General features: G+C 31.8%; 3 protein-coding genes across 5 annotated transcripts in view; 1 reads left to right on the top strand and 2 right to left on the bottom strand.

The window, feature by feature from the left end:
* The first annotated feature begins 526 nt into the window (after window positions 1-526).
* Window positions 527-9,917, top strand: LOC119834998 (laccase-2-like). Its single transcript, XM_038359577.1, has 9 exons — window positions 527-838; window positions 1,176-1,523; window positions 2,630-2,843; window positions 3,256-3,419; window positions 6,089-6,240; window positions 6,657-6,858; window positions 7,235-7,429; window positions 8,690-8,828; window positions 9,272-9,917. The coding sequence occupies exons 1-9, from the start codon at window positions 715-717 to the stop codon at window positions 9,501-9,503; spliced, it is 1,770 nt and encodes a 589-aa protein (XP_038215505.1). The 5' UTR covers window positions 527-714; the 3' UTR covers window positions 9,504-9,917.
* Window positions 9,918-10,014: 97 nt separating this feature from the next.
* Window positions 10,015-13,240, bottom strand: LOC119835271 (lectizyme-like). Its single transcript, XM_038359996.1, has 5 exons — window positions 13,107-13,240; window positions 12,666-12,814; window positions 11,800-11,951; window positions 10,909-11,123; window positions 10,015-10,449 (listed from the first exon to the last, which is right to left on the bottom strand). Exons 1-5 carry the CDS (start codon window positions 13,171-13,173, stop codon window positions 10,070-10,072), a joined length of 963 nt encoding a protein of 320 aa, XP_038215924.1. The 5' UTR covers window positions 13,174-13,240; the 3' UTR covers window positions 10,015-10,069.
* Window positions 13,241-15,249: 2,009 nt separating this feature from the next.
* Window positions 15,250-23,297, bottom strand: part of LOC119834920 (laccase-2) — a 49,082-nt gene continuing 41,034 nt past the window's right edge. The window contains exons 3-9 of one of the 3 annotated variants that reach the window (XM_038359458.1): window positions 22,827-23,111; window positions 22,197-22,672; window positions 21,778-21,962; window positions 20,819-21,014; window positions 20,523-20,735; window positions 17,084-17,314; window positions 15,250-16,718 (exon numbers count right to left, since the gene is read on the bottom strand). In XM_038359458.1, the coding sequence (XP_038215386.1) occupies window positions 16,552-16,718; window positions 17,084-17,314; window positions 20,523-20,735; window positions 20,819-21,014; window positions 21,778-21,962; window positions 22,197-22,672; window positions 22,827-23,111 (1,753 nt within the window). In that variant the 3' untranslated portion in view covers window positions 15,250-16,551. Of the gene's footprint in view, window positions 16,719-17,083; window positions 17,315-17,701; window positions 17,915-18,113; window positions 18,310-19,140; window positions 20,443-20,522; window positions 20,736-20,818; window positions 21,015-21,777; window positions 21,963-22,196; window positions 22,673-22,826; window positions 23,112-23,297 lie in introns of those variants that run through there. The other 2 variants (XM_038359457.1, XM_038359459.1) reach the window with 2 other exon arrangements.

Here is a 23,297-nt window from a genome sequence, read left to right as displayed (position 1 = left end):
TATAAAGTTTCTAAACATACGGAACTTGTACTGTTTTGCCCTAATAATGTCAACTCGGGTTTCAGTTAAGAAACAAAACGAATCAGTTCAAATCTTGTCATCGTTTATTGGGGCGAATAATATTTAATGCATTTCAATAGTATTGTATAACAGAATATCTTTATGTATTGTATTATAATTTTGGTTTGGCTTCATGAGCAAATTTTGTTTTTGATACAGAAAAAAACTGTTTGTTTATAGCTATAAAATCCATTTCTTATCATATGTTTATATTTTATTGCTAGAATTAGTACCCCCTCTTAATAAAATATCGGAAGTTTTTATGTTCCCAAATTTTGTATCCTGTAATCACTGTAACTTTATGAGGTTTTCGGAATCCTAGTAAATTTTTCATACATCGAACATCATTAAAGTTTTATTTCAATAATTTGTCTATAAAGTTCAAACTGTGTTTGTGTTTAAAAAATTTTAAAACGCGAGGAAACTAGAAAGGTATTTCCTCGCGCTTCTGAATTGAGCCAGTCTCGGCTTCGGCTTGTTTGGCGCAGTTAGTGAGTCAGAGTCGTCAGAGGAACGGCACGTCTCTACCGGCTTACAGTCAATTCATTTAATTTTTATTTTATCTGTATTCCGTTGTTTACATACATCGATTTACATACGTCCCTAGTCGGTACCATGCGCTTGTCGTTATAGTTTAATAGTGGAGTTTGCAATATGAAGTTGTTTGTTTTTTGTTTTTTTGTTATTGCGAATATCAGCAACAATGGTAAGGCTTCTCTGGAAAGCTTCGCTCCGTCAAGTGATACGAATTTTCTGACCGATACAACACATAAATCAGGTATGTATTTATAGCTTGGGAATTTATTGAATGCTTTAATTTTTAAATCGTTTTATTTTGCGGAATTGTCAATTGCATTTAATTAATAGCTTAGGTAATGAAATACTAAAAATTTGCTGTCTTTAGATAGATATGGTTTTAATGCACATTTTCCATGATAAAGTCTAAATATTCTGTAATATAAGACCACTCATTCCGCCCTATAAATTTAGAAATTCGAATATTAAGTAAACATTAACATCTAAATTATATTTTGCCTTGTTATTAATGAATTCTAATGTCCGCAATCATGTAGCCGCAATATTTACGGACATTGCAAAATACGAAACCTTTGCAGACAAATCATGCCACCGACCTTGCAAGTTCAACGTGAAACCTCGTAGATGTTATTATAATTTCGAAGTGGAGCCTTCAATACATGACGATGGTCCAGCGTTAACTATCAACGGTTTCAGTCCAGGACCAGCCCTACACGCTTGTGTTCATGATATAATTATAGTACAAGTTAAGAATAAGATACCCGATCAAGATTTAGCCATCCATTGGCATGGGCTGGAACAGCGCGGGACGCCCTATATGGATGGAGTTCCCATGATTACTCAGTGTCCTATTAATTATGGATCTACATTTAAATATGCGTTCAAGGTGTCGTCTCCAGGAACATTCTTCTACCATGCTTATTCAGGTGATTTTCACAAAATAATGCATAATGTAATGTAGTGTATATGTAAGTATATGAAATATACTTACATATACACTAGCTGACCCAGCAAACGCTGTTCTGCCTTATTCGTCATTTAGAGGTATGAACAATAGATGTTGGCCGATTCTCAGAGCTACCCGATATGCACATAAAATTTCATGAAAATCGTCCCAGAAGTTTAGGAGGATAATGGTAACCGTAAATTGTGACCCGAATTTTTAATATATAGAAGATATAATTAAAATTTTCGTGTCACAATATTAGTTAAATTTAATCTAACAATAGTAAAATATTGTACTCATTGTGCTTTCCGATAGATATTTAGCGTTATGTTTGTAGAATGTTGTAAAAAATTACGAAGAAAGCGAGACATTCACGGTAGAGAAAGTAAATGTGTTTTTGATTGTTTGTTACATCTGAGGCATCTCAGGTATCTCACAATTTTGTAACTTCGTGATGACGCGTGTTTCAATCTCAAATAGTATTGCCGATTATTATAGAAATTTGAATTTGAATTTTGCTTTTACACATTATTACATATTATAACATTTAAATTATATATTTTTACTATATTTATAATACATTGTTTTGTGTTAACCTGTAACAAAATACAACAAAAACACTGTTTTTACCTATCGATGTTTGAAAACTTGTTTCGGCGAATTTACACCACGAGATTGTTCAAAGCAAGATAAGATTAAAATATTCACTATGCATATTAATTTTTATAAAAATATAGATAGATCAATACTATCTGTTTTTTTTTAAATTGTAATATTTAAATCAAGATTCTTCAGTATCACTTCTATTTGATGATGAAGAATCTTGCCAGTAACAGCTTTTAAAGAATTACAAAAAGGGGGGAAATTGTCAATTCGACTGTGTTTTTTGTTTTTTTTTACCTCATAACTTTTTACTGGGGGAATCAATTTTTACAATTCTCTTTTGATTAGAAAGCTAGTCCTATTTTAATTTGGTCTAATTCTGGTAATTTGATTTAGTCTTTTGTTTAAATAACAATTTTAGAAGTCAATACGTAAATATTACTTTAATATAAATATATAATATATGATCAATTAATCTTCTAGTTACTCACCAAAGCGACGGTGTCTATGGTAGTCTGATTGTAGACCAGCCGCAGCCTTTGGAGCCACATTCTTCTTTATACGATTATGATAGAAGCCAAGAGCATACTCTTATAATCGGTGCGAGATTCCCAGAGTTACTTTCAGCTAGTTTGAATGTTATAAACGATATACCACCTAGTAGTCTCGTGATAAACGGAGACGTCAAGGGAACTAAGTAAGTGCTAAGTTTTAAGGCCAAAATTGGTTCGATTTCGACCAATTTCGATTATTTTATTTAGACCGTATGAATTTATGATCAATTAAACTAATAATTAGGGTGGTTTTATAGCAGTATACCATAATAATAAATATAAAATTCAATAAAAAATAATATTAAATACTGTAAAAAGTCATACAGTCTATATATCATTATACCTTTTTTATGTTGGTCAATTGGAAAGTGCTTGATCATTATCTGGCCTGCTGGTAAGCTAAGACGTGGCCGAAGATTAGGCGCGCTTCCCTAGAAGGCACACTCTTCTTTTGAAAACCACCGCATTCGTAAAATTATTTTTAAACATACCATAAACGTGTATTGAATAATAATAGAGTTTTTAGAATATTAACATCAAATTAAAATTTTGTAGAATATTTGTAATGCAATCATATGGCTATCGATTGCGTCTTATAAATGCGATTGGGCTCGAGTGTCCCATACTGGTCAGTATTAATGACCATTTGATGACGGTTGTTGCCAGCGACGGGAAACCCGTTCAACCAGTAACTACAGCAGCTGTTAAACTTTATCCTGGTAAGTGACAGTTCAAATCCAGTTTATAGCTGATATGGAAAATTTTGTTAAAAATAATTAGATTTTGATTTATTTAATAAACTCGATTCCTACTATAATGTTATAAAGGCGAATGTAATTCTGCCCGTCTGTATCTTTTTCACGTCTTACCACTACTGACCTGGATGATAGGTTAAAGACAGTTTGAAACCCGAGAAAGGACATTTAGTAGTTTTTATCCCAGAAATCCCACAGGAACGAGAACTATCCGGAAAAACATCAGAACTGTCTATATTTTTCTTTAAAGCGGAAACCTGTTTGGTAATAAAAACCTTTTTTGTTAAACTCACGGGAACGGAGTTCGTTCTGAGTAAAAATCATGGCGCTTTTAAACATTGTGGACATTAATTTATTAAAAAAAAAATACGTGTCATATTGACGTAAAATGTGAGTGATGATGTCTAAAATATTCTTTGACTGGAAATCAGGTTTGCAGCGTGGTCTTTGTCATAGTATGGATAATTTAATTCAGAAATCAATAATACCCAATTTGATATCAATTTATATTGAGATATATAATTGATGTTAGTGCTTATGAACGTTTGTGATCGAGCATGTTATCCTAAAATTATATTAAAATTAAAATTATATATCCTAAAATTATGTTTTTAGTACTCCATGTATGTAGATATTTTCAGCGTGATATTTAAACTGGTTCATGATAACATAATCAAGAAATATGAATAAAACTTAAATTCTTTTATTGCGTTCTGCTTTTCATTATTCATCTGATATTTAATACAAAAGGTCAGGTTACGGTCAGGGTAATTGGTTCAATGAGTTGTTTATTTATTATTTAATCGTGAATTACCTCTTTGTATGTGTGGCGTATAGCATTGTAATGTAAAGAAGAAATCTTATGCACAAAATTGAGATCAGTGTATTTGTAAAATGCTGTTTAATGCAAGGAAGGATGGATGAGTAACAAACGAAACTAATTTAATTTAATTGAAGGAGCATAGACCCATTTATGTCTTACCATTTTAAGAAAGCATTTGTTATGTATGTGTGTGTGTGAAAATGTATGTTTTTATAAGATGAAATTGGTTCTCTACTGTTGAAATATTTTAATGTTTAAATGTAGTAGTAGTGGTGATTTGCTTCAAATTCTATTTAATATTGAATTTTTAAAATGGTAACATGTAACTTTAAAATAGATTGGGTTGAATATTATATTTCCTTATATTACGTATGTAACTACCATTTTGTTCAATTGAAGTGTTATAAATGGATACTAAAATTAATGTCTTTTTACCAATAACTTACATTGTTGCTGAAACGTAACAACTACTCACGTATGGCGTGTTACACGAAGTCGCATTTCAGAATTTAGAAACAAATTTACATTATGACATTTAGCTTGGATGAAGGAAGTGAAAAATTACGTAAAATCTTCACCTTTAGAACACCTTTAGTTCCTCGTTTACACGATCTGCCTTATAAATAATGATTAATGAACTATTTAATAACATAGGTACGTATACATTGTATGATAACTTGTCGTTTAATTAAAATTTACGCAGAATTATAAATAAACGATAGTTACGAGATTGTTAACATAAACCGGTGGGATACATTTTTTTTTATTTTACGTGTACTACATTGCAGTTCTAGAATACTTTTGCGCTTTAAATTTTTTATCTTGGATAAAAATATATCGACAATGTGGTATTTAAAGCATGATGTAATATTGTTCAACGAATTAATAAATATTTATTTTTACAAAGTATTCAACGACGACCTAAAAGAAAAATAAAGCATCGATGCTATAAATATCTCGATAAGACTTAAAAATGAAAGTGCAAACAACGTCACGAGTTATTACCGTCAGTGAAACTAACATCATTTTGATGACTAGGGGCCAGTGGAGTTACGCTTTTTGTTCGTCTCAGTATAAATAAGGTTTGAATACAAAATGAACCTTCAATTACATTTTGCGGTTTCAACATTAGATGCCTAAGAAGAAATCTGATTAATACAGACACTATCGTTACTTTATAGAGCCGTTTTTATGTCAAATTTGTTTTTCATTTTAAGCTTAGTAATGGGAGATGCTTGAAAAGTTATTAAATGATTGATTTTAACAGAAATGTATGCGAACTGAAATAGTCGCATAATTTCTATTTAATAGTTACTATATGTACATACCAATCTTTATACGATATACCAAAAAGCTATTTGCAAAGATACAAGAAAAATAAAGCGAAATATAGAAAAAAGTTTTTACGATTTCATCGAGCAAACAGTGTAAAATATTTGAAAAGGTAAAGGGTCACGAAAAGGTTACACCGAGTGTACAGAGAAAGGTGTGGTATTGTTGTGGGTGGGTCACTTGTACTCGAAGTTTAAGGCCAGTCATGAAACCAGTTACGCTTTTACTCTTCTCAATTTCTCTTTCTATAATATCACTATCATTATATATGTTTACGTATGTTGTAAATTGTAATGTTACGTCGCCAATTATTAAAAAAAACAGTGATCTCGTATTATATCAGCTATCTTACTACTATATCGACCTAATTAGTTCATGTATTTCGTAGCATTACCGGAAACAAATCAAATAAGACAGATAATCGCATGTGGAATTATTAATAGTTAATAATAAATAAGAATTATATATCAATTTACAGGTGAACGAATGGACGTAGTGGTACGCGCTGATCAAACCAGTGGAGGCTATTGGCTTATGGCAAAAGGAGAAAGTGCATGCGATAATTTGAAAGCCCGTTCTATGTTCATTTACTCGGGATTTAACTATACGTCAATGTTAGAAGAAGTACCGGTAAGTTATTTTCAATGTATGGCATCGCTAAGTCAAGTTTGAGCTATGATTTAATCAATAAAAAATGATTCCTTATAAATTTCCTCCTTTAAACACACTTTTTTTATTTTTTCTAATTAAATAATCGACTCCTATCCCTTTGTCTACTGATATTCTGTATAAGGGCGATTGAGATAATTTAGTATATTCTATCATTCAAGCGTGTTTTTAAGCTTTTCAAAGCATCTTATTATTAATGTTCTCGTTGACGGGTATAACTGCACAAAATATATACCCAACCAAGTTATAACGCTTAATTGAATTCATTTGTACGACTTGTTTGTATGCAAATTAAATTAGCTGTTGAATATATAACGTTACTGATGTACTATATGATTTAAATTTAAATATAACTATGAATTTTAACAATTTTTCAGAGCAACGAATTGAATTACGATTCGAGTAGTGTAATCACCGGCCAAAAGCTTTTATCGAACAAAGACGTGAATATCGCAAATAAAATAAAATCATTTTACCTTGGCATAGATAAAAATGCAATTAAGGTTAAAGATGAAGATTTAGACTATCGATACACGAGCGATGCTGTACCAAAAAAGCCCACATATCCTTCAGTGTTGTGTAAGTATTTTTAAATAATTGTGCTCCATATTAGAAAGGTATTTAACCTCGATCCTTATTTGTTACCAGAATATTCTTTTAATGTCATTGCTAGTTCTTTTTGTATTAAATTTTTTTGTTAAAACCACTCATTCAAAACTTATTACTTTAATATATTCCTGATGAAAATGTAATTATAACTCAATAAACTCAAATAAACACAAAACCTTTAAAAATATTTCTGTTGATTTTTTAACAGTTTAAAAAAACGTTCTCACTGGCCAATAAAATGACGTAATAAATAAAGAAAAAAGCCAAGAAAATTTAAATATTCTGTTTATGTTCCAATTACATAGCTATATGGGTAGAATTTTGATTGTTTATATTATTCTTCCAGCCCTCACGGATAGTGTAGTCCAAATTAATGGTAAGAACTTCCTATTTCCAAATGCACCGCTTTTATTAAAACCTCGTGATGTCTTTAATCATATTGTTTGTGACGTGGGCGCTGAGGAAAAGCACTATGATGTGCAATGTCTGCAGACTTTGAAGACTACGAATGAAGAGGTGGAACTCATTTTAGTAAATGAAGGTAAATAGGTTGAAGAACATAGAAGTAGGTATAATAAATGGCATAATTCCATATATAACATTTTTTTGAAATTCATGTTATTTTTATTACGAAGTTTGTTTGTTTTATTGTTTGAACGCACTAATCTTAGGAAAAACTGGTCCGATTTAAAAAATTCTTGCAGTGTAAGATAGCCCATTTATTGAGGAAGGCTATAGGCTATATATGTACAACGGGTAAAGCCGGGGCAGACCGCTGGTATTGTATATTTGATAAACTATGGTGAAGGTTATTAATTTTTTGGTATTAATAACCATAATATAATATGTTTGAATATATTTTTGTTCCTTATTTAAAGAATAAGAGATTAAAAAGATGTATGTATTAAACATACATCTTTTTAATCTCTTATTCTTTAACATTACATCAAATTGCATTACATCAAATGCTAATAACTCAATAATATCGAAAGGTTATTTTACCATCTTAACTTTATACTGTAACAATTTGAGACATGATTAGGAGTTTTGTGACCTAGGTAAAGCATTAGTTTTGAAACAGTTTCCCTTCACTCAATTACTTTTAGCTCAACTAAAATATAGCTCATAGAGCTAAAGCAGTAAGAATTTTTTATCGATGCGATTTAATCGATAGTATCTGAATTATAGAATTATAAAAAAACCTTGAAATGTTTACATTACTATCTGTAAAGTTCCTTAAATTTAATTAAATCGGACCACTAATTTACATCTTAGTCCCCTTTTCAATGGAACCATACTAATTGTCTATATGAAGTTTTCATGGTCTACTTCTTATGGATATAAATTTGTTTTACCTGGAGTTTCGGCTACAGTATTGATAGTGGATATTAACAATCACTAAATAGTATAAAACAAAGTCGCTTTCTTTGTCCATTAATCCCTTTGTATGCTTAAATCTTTAAAACTACGTAACGCATTTGGATGGAGTTTTTTTTTAAATAGATAGAGTGATTCAAGAGGAAGGTTTATGTGTATAATAAAATCTATTAAACTACTCTGAATTAACGCGTGCGAAGTCGCGGGCAAAAGCTAATATGTAATAAATCTATCTATCTAAATAATATCTAATGAATCTAATATCTTCAATGTGCAAAATTTTTCCTCCTAATGCATTCCTTTTTCTAAAACAATACTCAAATTAAAAAAAAAACTGTTTGTTATTTTTTTATTTATTTTTTTCTTTTTGAAAGTTTCAATTTTAAGATTTATCATATAAAATACATTTGAAATATATTTTCAGGTTTCAACAGTAACGACTCGTATACATTTCACATGCACGGCTATGGCATGCATGTAGTTGCGTCATGGCAGAGTCCAGCTGGACTCCCCTTATCAAGAAAAGAATTTGAGAAGTTGGATAGGGATGGCCTTATCGTTAGGTAAGTTTGAACCTATGTTAAATGTAATAAATATATTCAATATTTCATTGTTTTTGTATGCATGGTATGGCAAACAGGTATATCTTTATAGAAAATAAGAAAATAAGTGAGAACCTAAGCTACTTATCACATTCACAATGCCAGTGAAAGTTGCGTCAAGTCAGTTGTAAGATTTTTATTTTACATCAACAAGCGCCATCTAGTATCATTCGCTGGAAAATAACTAACATAAAAGTTAGAATGTTTTTAAATATTTAACTGTTATATTACTTTCAGTTACTTCATCCTATCAAATACCTCATATATAAATTGAATTCATGACCTATCATTGATACTTCTTAATTATGGCGTGTTTATTTTTATGTTGACCATATACCTGCCAAGGGCTTCATTAACAAACTATAAAATTCGTGTATAATAACATCAATTGCATCACATTTCAGAAACTTACAAAACCCGCCAATTAAAGACACAATAGCGGTGCCGAACAAAGGTTTTACGATCGTAAGGATCAACCCGGATTACGGTGGCACTTGGTTGCTTGAATGTAGGTCATGCAGCCTCACACTACCTGTCGCAATTTTAATTAGCACACCCATATCACTACCTAAGGCAGTTGTTGACACGTTACCAAGTTGTGGTAGTTATAAACCAGCTGATGTGTTGCTTCACTGAAAGGAGACTGACGTTTAAGTGTTATTTTTGTGTATGGAAAGAGGGCAGTCAAAATTGGAGAAACTAGTGATATTTCTATACGTCATATGTTCACGAAAATCGTATGGCATCTATCTTTTGGAAAGTTCGTGTTATGTTTAGATACAAACAGTGTAATTAAAATGTATTAGTACAAAAGCATTTGATATTCGAGTGTGTACCTACTGCACTTTATTGGAAAGCGTATTTATTGTACATAGTTTTAAAGTTTAATAATTTAAGATAATATATTTTGCAGGTGCTTTATTACAAAGGCTTGTAATTTGTAAATAAGGTAGTTTTAAGTTGTATTTATTTTGAAAATGTGATGATTTTTTGTCAAAAAACGATGATATGTTATGATTGTACAATTTATACGAAATAAATGAGTAAATATGTGTTTCTAATTTTTTTCTTTAATATTTTCATTCATGAGGTATGCACTATGCAGTATAAGTATATAAATTCTTATATACTTCCTCCTAATGCATGCCGTAAAAGTAGGTACAAACTTATCTTTTTACAGCTAATGCGAGTACATTCGAATTTTACGCGAGGTCCATGTATTCATTAACAAAGTCTAAATATTCAGAAACTCTGGTGTAAACAGTCGGCCCCCCTTTTATTCCGCAAGGTGATAGGCCCCAGGAGACAATGCCAACAATAACGGGTATTTCATTTGTATCATTACCATTAACTCTATTACTGAGCTTTGATTTTTTATCGCTGTCTAAGTAGTTATCATCGTAGTTCTCCGTATCTTCGTTATCTGATGGGGGTCTTGGCGCCATTTGAACTAATGGTCCACCCGAATCTCCATTACACGCAGCAATTCCTCCAGAAATGGGACCTGTGCATATGTGCGCGGTGGGGTCTAGCGGATTACCTTCGTTTGCGTCCTTTACTTGTTCTATGGCATCATAGCATGCTGAAAGTTTAAATATTTTTAAATGCACGTTAATATAAACTATAAAGGTTAATCTATAGGATAAAATATAAAGAAAGATTTATTTATTGAAATATATTTGATTTTTTCTTTCTGAGAATAAATAAATTTTTTGTTTATATTTTACTTGATTTTAGCAGATATATTGAATTCGTAAAATACCTATATACTACTATATACTAATACAATAATGCTTAAGTAACCGTGCCCACTCTGTTAGTTTCAAGCCTATGCCACTGAACCAATTTTGATAAATACAATATAGTTAATGATCTGAGTTACGGACCTATAATTGTTATTATCCTAGAAGTCCCACATGCACCAGAACTATGCGGGGAAACCCCAGGACTGTCTCTTTTCTTTTGACCGCGGGAAGAAAACTATTCAAGTATTGTTTGTTGAATAGCTTTCTGTCCGCGGTGTTAAAATAATTATTATTACCATCATAAGATAGGTATTTCACTTGTACTTCTTGCAACCTGCTGGGCAAATCTGGTATAAATACTGTCGTGCTAAGAGCTCCCCATCCAACTAATTTCATTGCTTTGTTGTCGTATTCATCATAATATTTCGGTAGATTTATTGGCTGCACTTCGTTAGAGAAGTAAAATGGAGTTCCAAGCCTAAGTACAGCTATGTCATAAGGGCCTATACCGCTGTAAGATAGAGTACATATTTTATTACATACATAATAATAATAATATATAATCAGTATTTGTTTGAAACTCGTGAGTTTATTTATTTGAGTTTTTAGGTATAAGTTAATAATGTTTATGTGTATTTTATAATATTCTTTACTTTTCAGATGCTTATTCGGTGTTACCAATATCCCACTAATACAATATTTTAATTGCGAAACTTTGTAAGCATGTGTGTATGTTTGTTACTCTTTCACGCAAAAATTGCTGAACCGATTGCATTGAAATTTGGTACGTAGACAGCTGGACAACTGGAATAACATATAGGCCACTTTTTATCCCGATATTCCTTTGAGATACGGACTTACGAGAGTGAAACCGAGGGGCGCAGCTAGTAATCCATAATTTTTCATTTCAGTAACATCAGCGAACGATCCATAGTGCGATATAAACTACATACAATTCATGCGTAATGCTTTATGATATAATGCAGATATTTCAAGGAGATATATTAAAAAATCAATAAAAAGTGACACATGGAGGTTAACTAATATTATTTTGTAGAAACTTTTTTTCTCAAATTGTAACTAGATATTCTCTGTGAAAATCTATTCTAAATTTAAAATTATGAACGGAAGTGTATATAATAGTTACAGTATATTTGTACTTCAACGGAGAAGTGTTTTATATGTACCCTGCATAATTTGGATGTGGGATTCGTAATCGGACTGTGCTAATTTGTGCTTTTACTCCATAATAGGACACATCGTGAGTTCCGGCGATAGCATCCATTGGCAACCAGCTTGTCAACCACGAGTCGGGTATACAATGTGCTGCTGTCAGGACCTGTAGATTTAAGGGCAGCTATCAGTTTTAGTAAGCAATCTATGAGATACATCGTGAGATTATAATATATTTATCAGGCTTTGTCGTTGCAGAGAGGGATTTAGATACGTGTATAATGTCTAGTTAAATAGAAATGTAACAAAGAAGTATAATGTAAGATAGTAGTAGTATCTGAGTGACATTGGAAATTTAAAGTTAATTTGAATGGATAAATATTTCTTTATCTTTAACCTAAATAAATAGATTTGATGGAACCTTTTTATTCAAGTATAATGATAAAGAAACCACGGATAAAACTATATAACCTACAAATAAAATCCTTATCTCTTCTAATATAACAAACTAGCGGTCCACCTCGGCTTCATCCGTAGTACGTTATGTCTCTCAAGAAAAATCTTTTTTGTGCCTCAATAAACACATAAAAACTAGCCTAATTCGTGTTGTCATTCTCGAGTTTTACATTTAGCAAAACAATTCGCGATTCGATTTTTTTACATATAGATGTGTGTTTGTTTGCCTGTTATTCACACCGCATTGGAGCGATTTAATGACATTATTTCTATGTCTGGAGATAAATTAGAAAGGTATATAGGTTAGTAAGCGATATGGGCTACTTTTACCAATTTGAAACATCTTATTCCAACATGCATTTCGTTTAACTGCGAGTCATGGGTAAAGACCTAGTTTTAAAGAAAAATTAAAAAAAAAACTTACCCAGTTTTCATTGAGAATACTACCACCACATATATGTGCCCGAAGCCACAGAAACCTTAATTGTAATGAAACCAAGTACGGATGACTGTATGGTTTAGCCTCATGGCCTCCAACTATCCTTGGTTCCGCTTCAGAATCGTTTATTGTCGCTGAAAATTTTAGTGCTTGTATTTTTATTACATTTCCTCTAGGAAAAAAATGGAAATTTTGATATGATATAATTGATATTGTTAAAATATTATTTCATTCTGATTTGGTACTATTTAGGTATGCTATAGTTAGGCTATGGGTTTCGTTAATTTTTTTATTTAATTAGAATAAGGGTTTATTCATTTATTATATTTTATTGCTTTATCATCACAAACAATGAAAGGGGCATCACGGAAACTAAGTCTCCATGCCTCAAGAATAATTAAATTTCATAATTTTACAGATATTAACCTGATAGAACGAAACTGCACTTTGTTAAAAATAACAAGTTCACTATAAAGTTCATGGTGCTGCTCATTACTAACCGTTGTTACTCACGTTGTCATTGAGAAGCGCGCTTTTATCATAATGTATGTAATTATGTTCAGAAGTTTGAAACCTATTTGTTATTTGTAAAACATTCATTTAGAAATTGTTGCTTAGTTAACGCAAACGCATCGACGGTACTAATTTTTTCCGATTTATGTTTGTACTACGTTTCTGTAGGCGGCTTCGTCCTCGTAGACATAGCAAAAAATAGACAGTATGAGAATTTTACCAAGTAGATATTAGAGGGTTTTACCAAGTCGAAAGCAAAGTACAGTAGGAGGTGTTTGCCATATTTCCTGTTCTCGTGGGCTTTCCGTGTTTAAAACTATCGTATGTTCTTTCTCGGATGTTAAATAATATTTGTACCAATTTCATCAAAATGAATTCAGATGTTTACGCCTGAAGAAAAGACAGACTGACAGAGTTATTCTTGCATATAAAATATTAGTAGGGGATTGAATTTGGTAATATGTAAATGCGTAATATATATTCTGGGAATAAAAATTAAATAATTTATTATCTATTACGTGTAAAACATATTGTTCTTTATAGTTTAAGCCCCATCCTTAGAAGTAAGTTCTGTAAATAAATTTAACATAAGAAAATTTTCTTCGTTTTCAAATTTTAACGGGTAAATTGAATGATATTAAATATAATGAACAAAATGCTTGAGACGAAATATAAATTTTTGGTGTTAAAAGAAGCAAATTGAAATTGAATAATGCCTGTATTTTTGTAAAAATTTGATTTATCTTTATAAGATTACCTAAACTATAAGGGCAGGTATTCATATAATTTTTTTGTACACATGTTTAGTTTTGCTTTCAGAAATGAATATTGATGAATTAATATTATAAAATTGGCGTTAGTAGTCAATGTGCTTAAATTTTATTGTCAACTAGCTCGGCCTGCGGTTTTACCCACTCAGTACATGATGTTATATAGCCTAAAGCCTTCCTGATAAATGGGCTGTCTAAATAATTTTTCAAAACGAATACCACTTCTTGAACCGAATTTTGTCACCCCTGACCACCGAATTCCAGGCAATCCATCTTTAGAGTCAATACGCTTTAAACCTTACACCTTAAATCGTACGGGTTATTATAATACTGAAGCAGGTCAGGTATTCAGTAAACAACGCAGTAAATCCATGCGCTATAATATTTAGCCTTGTACATAATATTTAAATTTTGACACTAATAAACTTATAAGAAACTTTCAACTTACATGCTTTGAAGTACATTCCACTTTTTGTACACATTCGTTTGTATCGAACTGTATAAATGGAAACAAAAAAAAAACTAATAAAAAAAAAATGGATGCCTTAACATGGTTCCATTATAATTTAAAGTTTAAACTATTTACTTTTTATTTTATGCTACATCAAATCAAATCAACTCATACTAGTTCATGTTTTCTGTATGAATACAGTAGCTTCAAGAACTTCCAAAAAAAGTTCACAGTTATGTATCCTCAAAATAACAGATATGAATTGTTTAAACGCGATTAGATCGATTTTTTTCATCCATGTACGGTTTGTGTAATTTTGTTATTCCGAAAAAGACTATAGCTGACACAAATTTCTACAATTAGATAAGTGTCCATTGATTGTTCTAATAGTATCTATGTAATTTAACATATAAAAAGTTAATAAATAAAACACGGATTTAATAAAAATACATTTTATTGAAATTGACTATTATTCACTAGTAAAAAAATATTTTTCGGTGCGGAAATTTTATTTATAATCACGCTATTAAATATATTTGTAACTACATAAAATAATAATATATTAATGCATAATAACATAATAAAATATAACACCTAACTATAAAATCAGTATAAGAAGCATAAATAAGTATTAGGATAGGATTCGTTAAACATAAATATATAAATAATACCAAATTAATTGCGCATGAGTTGATAATATAAATAAATAAGTTTTATTCGTGAAAATTGTAATAAATAAACAGTTTTTAGGAAATAATCTCAGTCATAATAATAAGTAATAAATAAATTTGATGCGGAACAACCACAGCAGTATACTTTTTTTAAAATATAACTCTGTGTCAATATTGTAACATGCAATCCACTTAATTTCTATTCAAACAAGACGAATAAGGAATTTTTTATTTATTCTATTTAATAAATTAATACTTAGCTTAATAATTAACAAAATCAGTGAATCCTTTGCTCTTATGGGCTATGGAGCAGATGCATTATGTATTTGTTTCGCTAATCGATTTTCCAGATAAGTACGTTTTGTGGTATACCAGATCACGGTTCTACGCTAATGCGTAAACCACTGTACATAGGATGTGCAGTGTTAGATTATTTTTAATATTATTGCTTTTTTATGTTATTTTCTATAAACATACATGTATAATGAATTCATATCGTTTGAATTGAAATTAATTTGCCTTTCGCGGAATGATGATAAAGTGAAAAGATATGAAAATATATGTTGTTAATTATAATACAATTTGACTGTAGTGCGAACTTAAATGAGCGAAGCTAGACTTTAAGACCGTAATAAATATCATCAAAAATATTTATCAGGATCGCATCTAACACATTTTATGATCTAACAATATTATCTCTACCCATATAAAATGCAATGAATAATAAATATATTATTTGTATATTTCCACACCGAAATATTGTAACACATTGCTGAATTTTGTGTAAACATAAATAATTTTCATTAAAATTACTGTAATCCTCATGTTAATTATCAAAATAATTCATATTTATTCGAATGTTGACCCATTTTATTAATTATTTTAAATAAACTTAATATAAATAAAACTAATATTTAGAATTTCTAAAATCTTGGGTAACATTCGGATATAAATGAAATTTAAATAAAAATACGATATGAAAAACTGAGATGCTATTTGAGACGTTAATACTTTTACCATTTCATAATACTTTGTAACGTTAAAATTTTTAATATAAAATATTATTTCGACATGTCTGTTAATATTTTATAGCCTTTAAGTTATTTTGGTTGTACATAAAACAAAATTATACCTACAGTAATTAAAATTATTTATGCGAGTTCACTTAATTATTATGTACAAAACTATAATACAAAGATGGAGCTGTTAAAATGAAACGTAAATCTCTTCGCCTAGAAAAAATAAAAAAAAACAATTAAAAAGAGCATAACAAGTAAGAAAAAAGTAACAGGAGCTTTGGTTTTCTAGGTGTAATTTGTAGTTTGCATTGTTAGTTGGTCGGACGTTGATATTTTTAACAACAAAATAAATTATGGCAGTACTTGACGTTGAAGTTTAAATCATGCCGCCGTACATTTGATGACCTAACTAAATTATTGTTCAATTCTAAGAGAAAATGCAAGTGGCTAGTGTATTATTGGATAGTAGGGTGGTGATATCGACGGCAAATGGTGGCCACAGCGGGGGAAGTTCGGAGGCACCGGCGGTAGATCAGATTGTGTCCCTATGTGCAGTATTAAGTTCATTCCGATGACGATGTGGTAGATGAAGTGACAGTGGAACAGCCAATATCCTGGAAGGTAGTTATTAAGAATTAAATAACAATACTTTCATAAAGGTATCGATAAAAAAAGAATTGCATCAATTCGAAACAGCCAGGCACGATGCCTAAAGATCCAATGGACGTGTGTTTATAGTAAAGAGCATTATTATACATGTTATTTAAAGAGATAATATTATTGGTTCATGGTGAAAATGTATGAAAATAATCATAACATTTTGTAGTTATAATCACTCACTTGAATTCTGTAAGTACTAATAACTGGTTCTTAGAACTGATCGATATGCAAGCGTTAAAACGTAAGCTTAACAAATTAGGGCTTAATAACATTATGCAAAATGTAGCATGAAGTATGAATTTATTTATACGTTTAATACCTGGATTATCAGCCTTTAATCTTAACACGACGTATCCGTTATTAGGCACCGCCAGTGTGTCTTTGAATGGCGGTAGATTGTACTGTCTGTGTAATAGGCCTTTCCTGTCTAAATCTAGAGCATGCTTGAGGTTGATTTTCTTAATGTTTTTGTCTGGAGATCGACCCATACCGATCACATTGTATGGCGTCCCGTGGAGATGGAACGGGTGAGACAGATTTGGGGATTGTACTGGAATTATAAGAAAGCAATATAAAAAGTTGTTCATAATTAATCTTTTAAGCCGAAGTGCTTGTGTTCATTTAGAAACCAATTATTTTTTTAATATGTTTCTTACTTTGTTTTTATGATAGGGAAAGTTACAGAAAATGAGGAATGAGTTACAAGCATCGGTAAAAAGATCTCCTCGCAACTCGTAAAATAGACTATAAAAAAGTAATTAGTTTTGTTTGAATAACAGAACTAGCAACGCCTTCTTTGTATATGTTTTGCGTTTATTATTGAAAGTTAAAATAGCTTTCATTATATCTATTTCTTTTACAAAAGTATACTTTTCTGTGAATGTAGTATTTCATTTATTTTTATGGACATTTTAAATATCTTCATCATATAATTTACCTTCGTCTACAAGAACTATTTCAACAATAGAGTTCAGGGGGACGTCGATCATATGCGTGCACCTGCAGTCGACGGGACAGTTTTCGGGTCTGTTATCTCCATTACAGAACAGTTCTGGTGGCAATTCGTGCATTTGGGATAGTGGTGGAGCTGGAGCGGCCATGTAAGATATCTCATCGACCAAACTGAGAACGTGGTCTCCACCGGGAGCAACTAAAATATAAATAATTCAAATTATACGAAATTATGAACAACTTAAAAAATACAATCTAGGTTATTTCAATAGAGGAAAATAAGTTCTCAATTATTGTGATTATGTTAATGCTTTGCTCTCACCGTTAAGATTATCAAAGATATAAGACAATTTTCTTTCCCAAAATTGTGTAACTATGGTTATGTAAAAATATATCACCTAAATAGTTTCTGTATGTATTCTCCTTAAACAGATCCTTGGGCTTATAGAAATGGAAACGGAATGGCAGAAAGATCTTGACATCAGGTCGTTCTTGAAGTATATCTTTATCCACAGGTTTTGCAGATTTTAAATTGCTGACGCACACAGCGTCATTTCGTTTAACGTCGCATACAGCATCTAGGGGATTCAATACCTAGAGAACAACGAATGTATTGAGAATTTTGCCATTAAACGAGTATTTATAAGCAATTTATTGAAATGAAACAAAAAAGAAACAACAATAAATAATATACAACCTGAATAATGGATATACACCACTGCATGTTCCACCAATAACTTCAACACCCAAAATATTTATCTAGATCTACAACTTATAAAAAAACTAAACAACTACTTGTGAATATAATACACTAGCTACTATTTACTCTTATATTTATTGTGTCTTAAAATAAAGATAAAAGAAGGAAGGAAAGGGTTCGTTGGTGAAATAATTCATAAAATTAGTAATAAATATATCGCATCTTGTTCTGAAATTCGTAATTAAATTAACACTTTAGAAGAGAAACGGCTGTCAATGTACATCCAAATAATCTGCTGTTAAAGTATTTACACACTTTCGAAAATATTCGAATAATCAGAAATCATTAAGCTCCTAAAATGTCCGATTGGAATAAAAATGTGCTTTTTTCACCAAATCTTCTTAAAAACGATGATATATGCTGATATGTATTACGTTAATTACCGATACTTCAGGAATTTATGAATTACCCACTTGTTTATTGCAAATAAAATTTAACGATTTGTTACATTACACAGGTTCAGTAAGGAAACTTTTTTACTTTATACATTTATTAAATGGTACAAAAAATTTACAAATTTCTTAATATAAAATGTTATAAATAAACTCTTGCAATCATTACACCGTCATCTTAAGATACAAGAATTTTTCGTTTGTTTTATTTTTCGATGTCAAGTTTTGAGTTGGTTACAATTGCAAATAATAAACATAATTATTATGGTTATAATGGTAACTCAAATGGTAACGTATAGGTTCCTATCATTTATCTACATTCACACGTTTACACAGTTTTGAAGGAAATACACTTTACACAAATACATTATTTTAAAGTTATATCGCTCTCCAATAGCATTTTGTCATCTGTGTGAGTGCGATGTTTAGAACAGTCTTCAAAATATAGATATGTGGTGGCAGTGCACATGGTTTACTAAGCGTTATACAAACGTATGTGTATTTACAGGTATTGCGGTTTTTATTTATTTACAATTACTTTAAGTGTATTGCATGCTTGTTAGTTATTAATAATATATTAATTCCCTAATTATTTACATTGACGCGCGTAATATACAACCATCCAAACAATTGTTTTTCATTCAGATCTTTCATCTCTTTAAGGTCTCCATAAACGTTAAATAATCTAAATTGTACTTGAATGGAAATTCGCTCTTTGATTATGGTGATGATTCGATAAAATTAAAACAAACTGGACGAATAATATTAGCACGACAATGCGTTATTTGTTAGTTTATAATTCACAAAATAAATATAATTGGAAAATATATAAAATGGCAAGTACATAGGACAGACGTTCATTATGATAATAGGAAGAGGTTTTGTACAATTGAGAGCCTCAAAATCTGTTGAAGTGATACATCAATGCTACGTTAACAGTATCACCAGGTAATGCATAAAATAAAATACACTCAGAAAAAGAATCACCTTTTAAATAAATCACTATCTATAAGAACTTCAGTTGAACATTCGAATACATATAAAACACTATCGATGGAGTCGAGCACTTCGAGTCCATCGAACACATCACACAAAACAAACATAAAATTACACTTAGTTAACGTAAAGTCAACTGGTTTACCAATGTTGCACGTCTGTAAACTGAAAATTGTTTGTAGGAACCCAATTAGTTGGCTGTAATCGGAGGAAGATGGTCCCCACACGTGGGGAAGTTAGGCGGCACTGGCGGCAGATCGGCCTGCGTGCCTACTTGGAGTACTACGTTCATGCCTATTACTATGTGGAAGAGGAAGTGACAGTGAAGAAGCCAGAATCCTGGGTTGTGCGCTCTAAATCTTAAGATGACGTAGCCGTTGTTGGGAACAGCGATGGTATCCTTCGCCGGAGGCAAATCTCCTTGCTTCAAGTGACGCTCCAGTAAACCTCTCCTATCGAGGTCGAGAGCGTGTTTCAAGTTAATTTTCTTAACGTTCTGGTCAGGTGACCGTCCGATACCGACAACATTGTATGCATATCCGTGCAAGTGGAACGGGTGAGATAAGTTCACGATTTGCACTGAAAGTGAAAATTATAATTAGAAAAATTTGCGTTCAAATAAAATCCAAATTGATGTGTTATCTTGTTATTCAACATACCTTCGTCTACAAGAACGATTTCTACTACCGCGTTCAGTGGAATATCAATTTTGTGTGTGCACATGCAGTTTTGTCCACAGTCCGCTGGTCTATTATCTCCGTTACAAAACTGATCGGGATTAATGTCGTCAAACTGGCTGATAAGAGGAGCGGGTGGGGACATATAAGAGATTTCATCGATTAAACTGATAACATGATCTCCTTGCGGGGCAACTGTGAATGTTAACACTCATATTAAACTGGAATCCTAATGGAAGAAGGAATTCAATGAAATTTAGCATCAACGATCATCTTACCTAAGTATCTGTTGTAAGTATTCGGCTGGAAAAGCATTTCTGGCCTGTATACGAAGAAACGGAATGGCAAGAAAATTTTTACATCGGGTCTGTCTTGTAAAATAGCGGGATCGATGTGTCTTGCATTTTTCAGCTGGCTGACGCAAATAGCGTCATTCCTGGGTTCATTACATCTGGCATCCAAGGGGTTCATTACCTGAATAGTTAGTTAGGATAAGGTACGTGCAATTACTAGTATTACGTGCGTTAACTACGCTACAAATTATTGTCTACTTTCTCTGTATTTATAATTTCTACTTGTATTCAGTTGCAATCAATACTGGTTGAATGTAAGTGAATTATTTTAAACTACTAGGTAGTTATCTATATGGTTGACTGTTTAAAGAAAGGTTTGCTCTGATTATAATATGTATTAGGTTCTAATATAAAATGCAACAAGTAGCTGGTTAATAATACATATGAAACTAGAAATGAGAAACCTTTCTATAAAACATTATTGTTAATTGGATGGATTTGGATTTATATTCGCATTAGGAAAGGAGCTACAAATATGGTCAAGTGTGCTACTACATTTTTTTGTATTTATAAAAACAATTTACAAATCTGAAAATTAATGGGCCATTATATACAATTGCGTACTGGTCGACACTTGAAAAAGTTGTAAATACACGCTCAAAATAATTCCGATATTAAAGTTTGAGCAATCGTGTGCAACATGATCTACCAACTTAAATCGAGGCTGCAGTGCCGACAAGAATTCAGTATGCAATATCCGCCAATTAATAAATGAGATAGGCCCATGATCCCAACTCAGGGTAACTACATATTTTTTCAAGGAGATAATTACAGCAATCTCGAGGGGTATTTACGGTCACCAAACTATTACTTGTATATACAGTCGATATTTAAGAGTATTTATACATAGCTTTACAATGAGATACATCTTGGCCACCACTTACCACTCCCTGCGGTATTCCAACGTCGTAGGTTGGTGGAGGAGTGGACGGCTGGTAAGGTCCTCTAGCGTATCGAAGAATTCCCAGTTGTTGAGCTCTTTTAATACCACATTCTCCAAGACCACGTACTTGAATCCAGTACGCGCCCGGGATATTGTTAGCTTCGATTACAAAATCGTATCGTTCACCTGTAGAATATAACATAAATAGTGATTAACCACAGTTGATGGTTGATATTATTATACAATATAATATTATTCAATTCGTTTCGGTTCAAGTAATGCACCAGTTAATAGCTCAACGTTACAACTTGGGCGTGCCTCTTTTAATTACAGCCTTTATCACACTCGTTTGTTAACTAATTATAGAATACTTTATTTTTTGACAGGAGTGTTACGATAAAACCTGGTTATCTAACTTACCAGAGAACGAGATAATAGTATTGACTTGGACAGGCTGGACGGGTTCACCGTCAGTGGCAATTACAGTTAGATTATGGCCTTCGAAAGTGACCTGCGCTGGACAGACTGAAGCAAACGCGTTTATCATTCTGAATCTGTATCTTCTTCCTGGAGTGATAGTGAACACTTCGAGTGGTGTATTAGTCATGAATCCAGTATTGGGATCTCTGAACTGTCCTTTTCCGTTGATTAGTACGTTTTCAGGATCCTGTCCAGTGTTAACGGCTAAGCGACCTGGATATCTTTCAGCAGCGTCTTCGTGAAGCCAATCACTGATGAGCATTACGTGGGTTGTTAAGTCGTAGTCGTATAGATGGCTGTTAGGATCTTTGGAAGGAGGTTGACGTACAACAATACTGCCGTAGAGACCGTCCAATTTTTGAAGACCAGTATGCGCGTGCCAGAAATGTGTACCGGCATTACCTTGCCATTGATACCTGAAGTAAAATACATAATAAATAGGCTCAATTTTTGATGAACACCATATTTGAAAATGGAAAGAAATATCATTGTAAATATTAAAAAATGTCTATAAAAAGAAAAAAACTTTTACGCATACATGAAAATCAAAAAGAAACGTTTGAAACAAACCTGAAAGTGTTGCCTTGTTGAATAGGACATTGCGTAACAAAAGGCACACCGTCATAGTATTGTGAGCCTCTTTGCCAGATACCGTGCCAATGAATAGTCACTTCCATTCCCTCCATATGGTTTTCGACATCAATCACGACTTTATCGTTTTCACATACTTGTATGGATGGTCCAGGCAACATTCTGTTCACTGATAAGATACCACGCTCGACTCCATCAGCCAAAACACACTGGCAGTGTGACCACACGACGTTAGTTGCGTTTGGTGTGCATACTTGACACGCCCTGGGGAATATCATTAAATTTTATTGCTTTATGAGTTTTCAATGACTGAATTAGTAACAAAAACTGGATTGCGATTTTAATAAGCTTATTCGATATTTATCGGGCTGTGATTTGTAAATTTACTACTATTCTGAATGTGCAGAAAATATGATTCTATTACGACGAAGGCAAGAACTTCATAATTTC

The sequence above is a fragment of the Zerene cesonia genome, chromosome 20, assembly GCF_012273895.1.
Source record: "Zerene cesonia ecotype Mississippi chromosome 20, Zerene_cesonia_1.1, whole genome shotgun sequence".
NCBI lineage: Eukaryota > Metazoa > Arthropoda > Insecta > Lepidoptera > Pieridae > Zerene > Zerene cesonia.
Note: the sequence above shows the minus strand (reverse complement) of the source record. Positions and strands in the feature narration are given on the sequence as shown.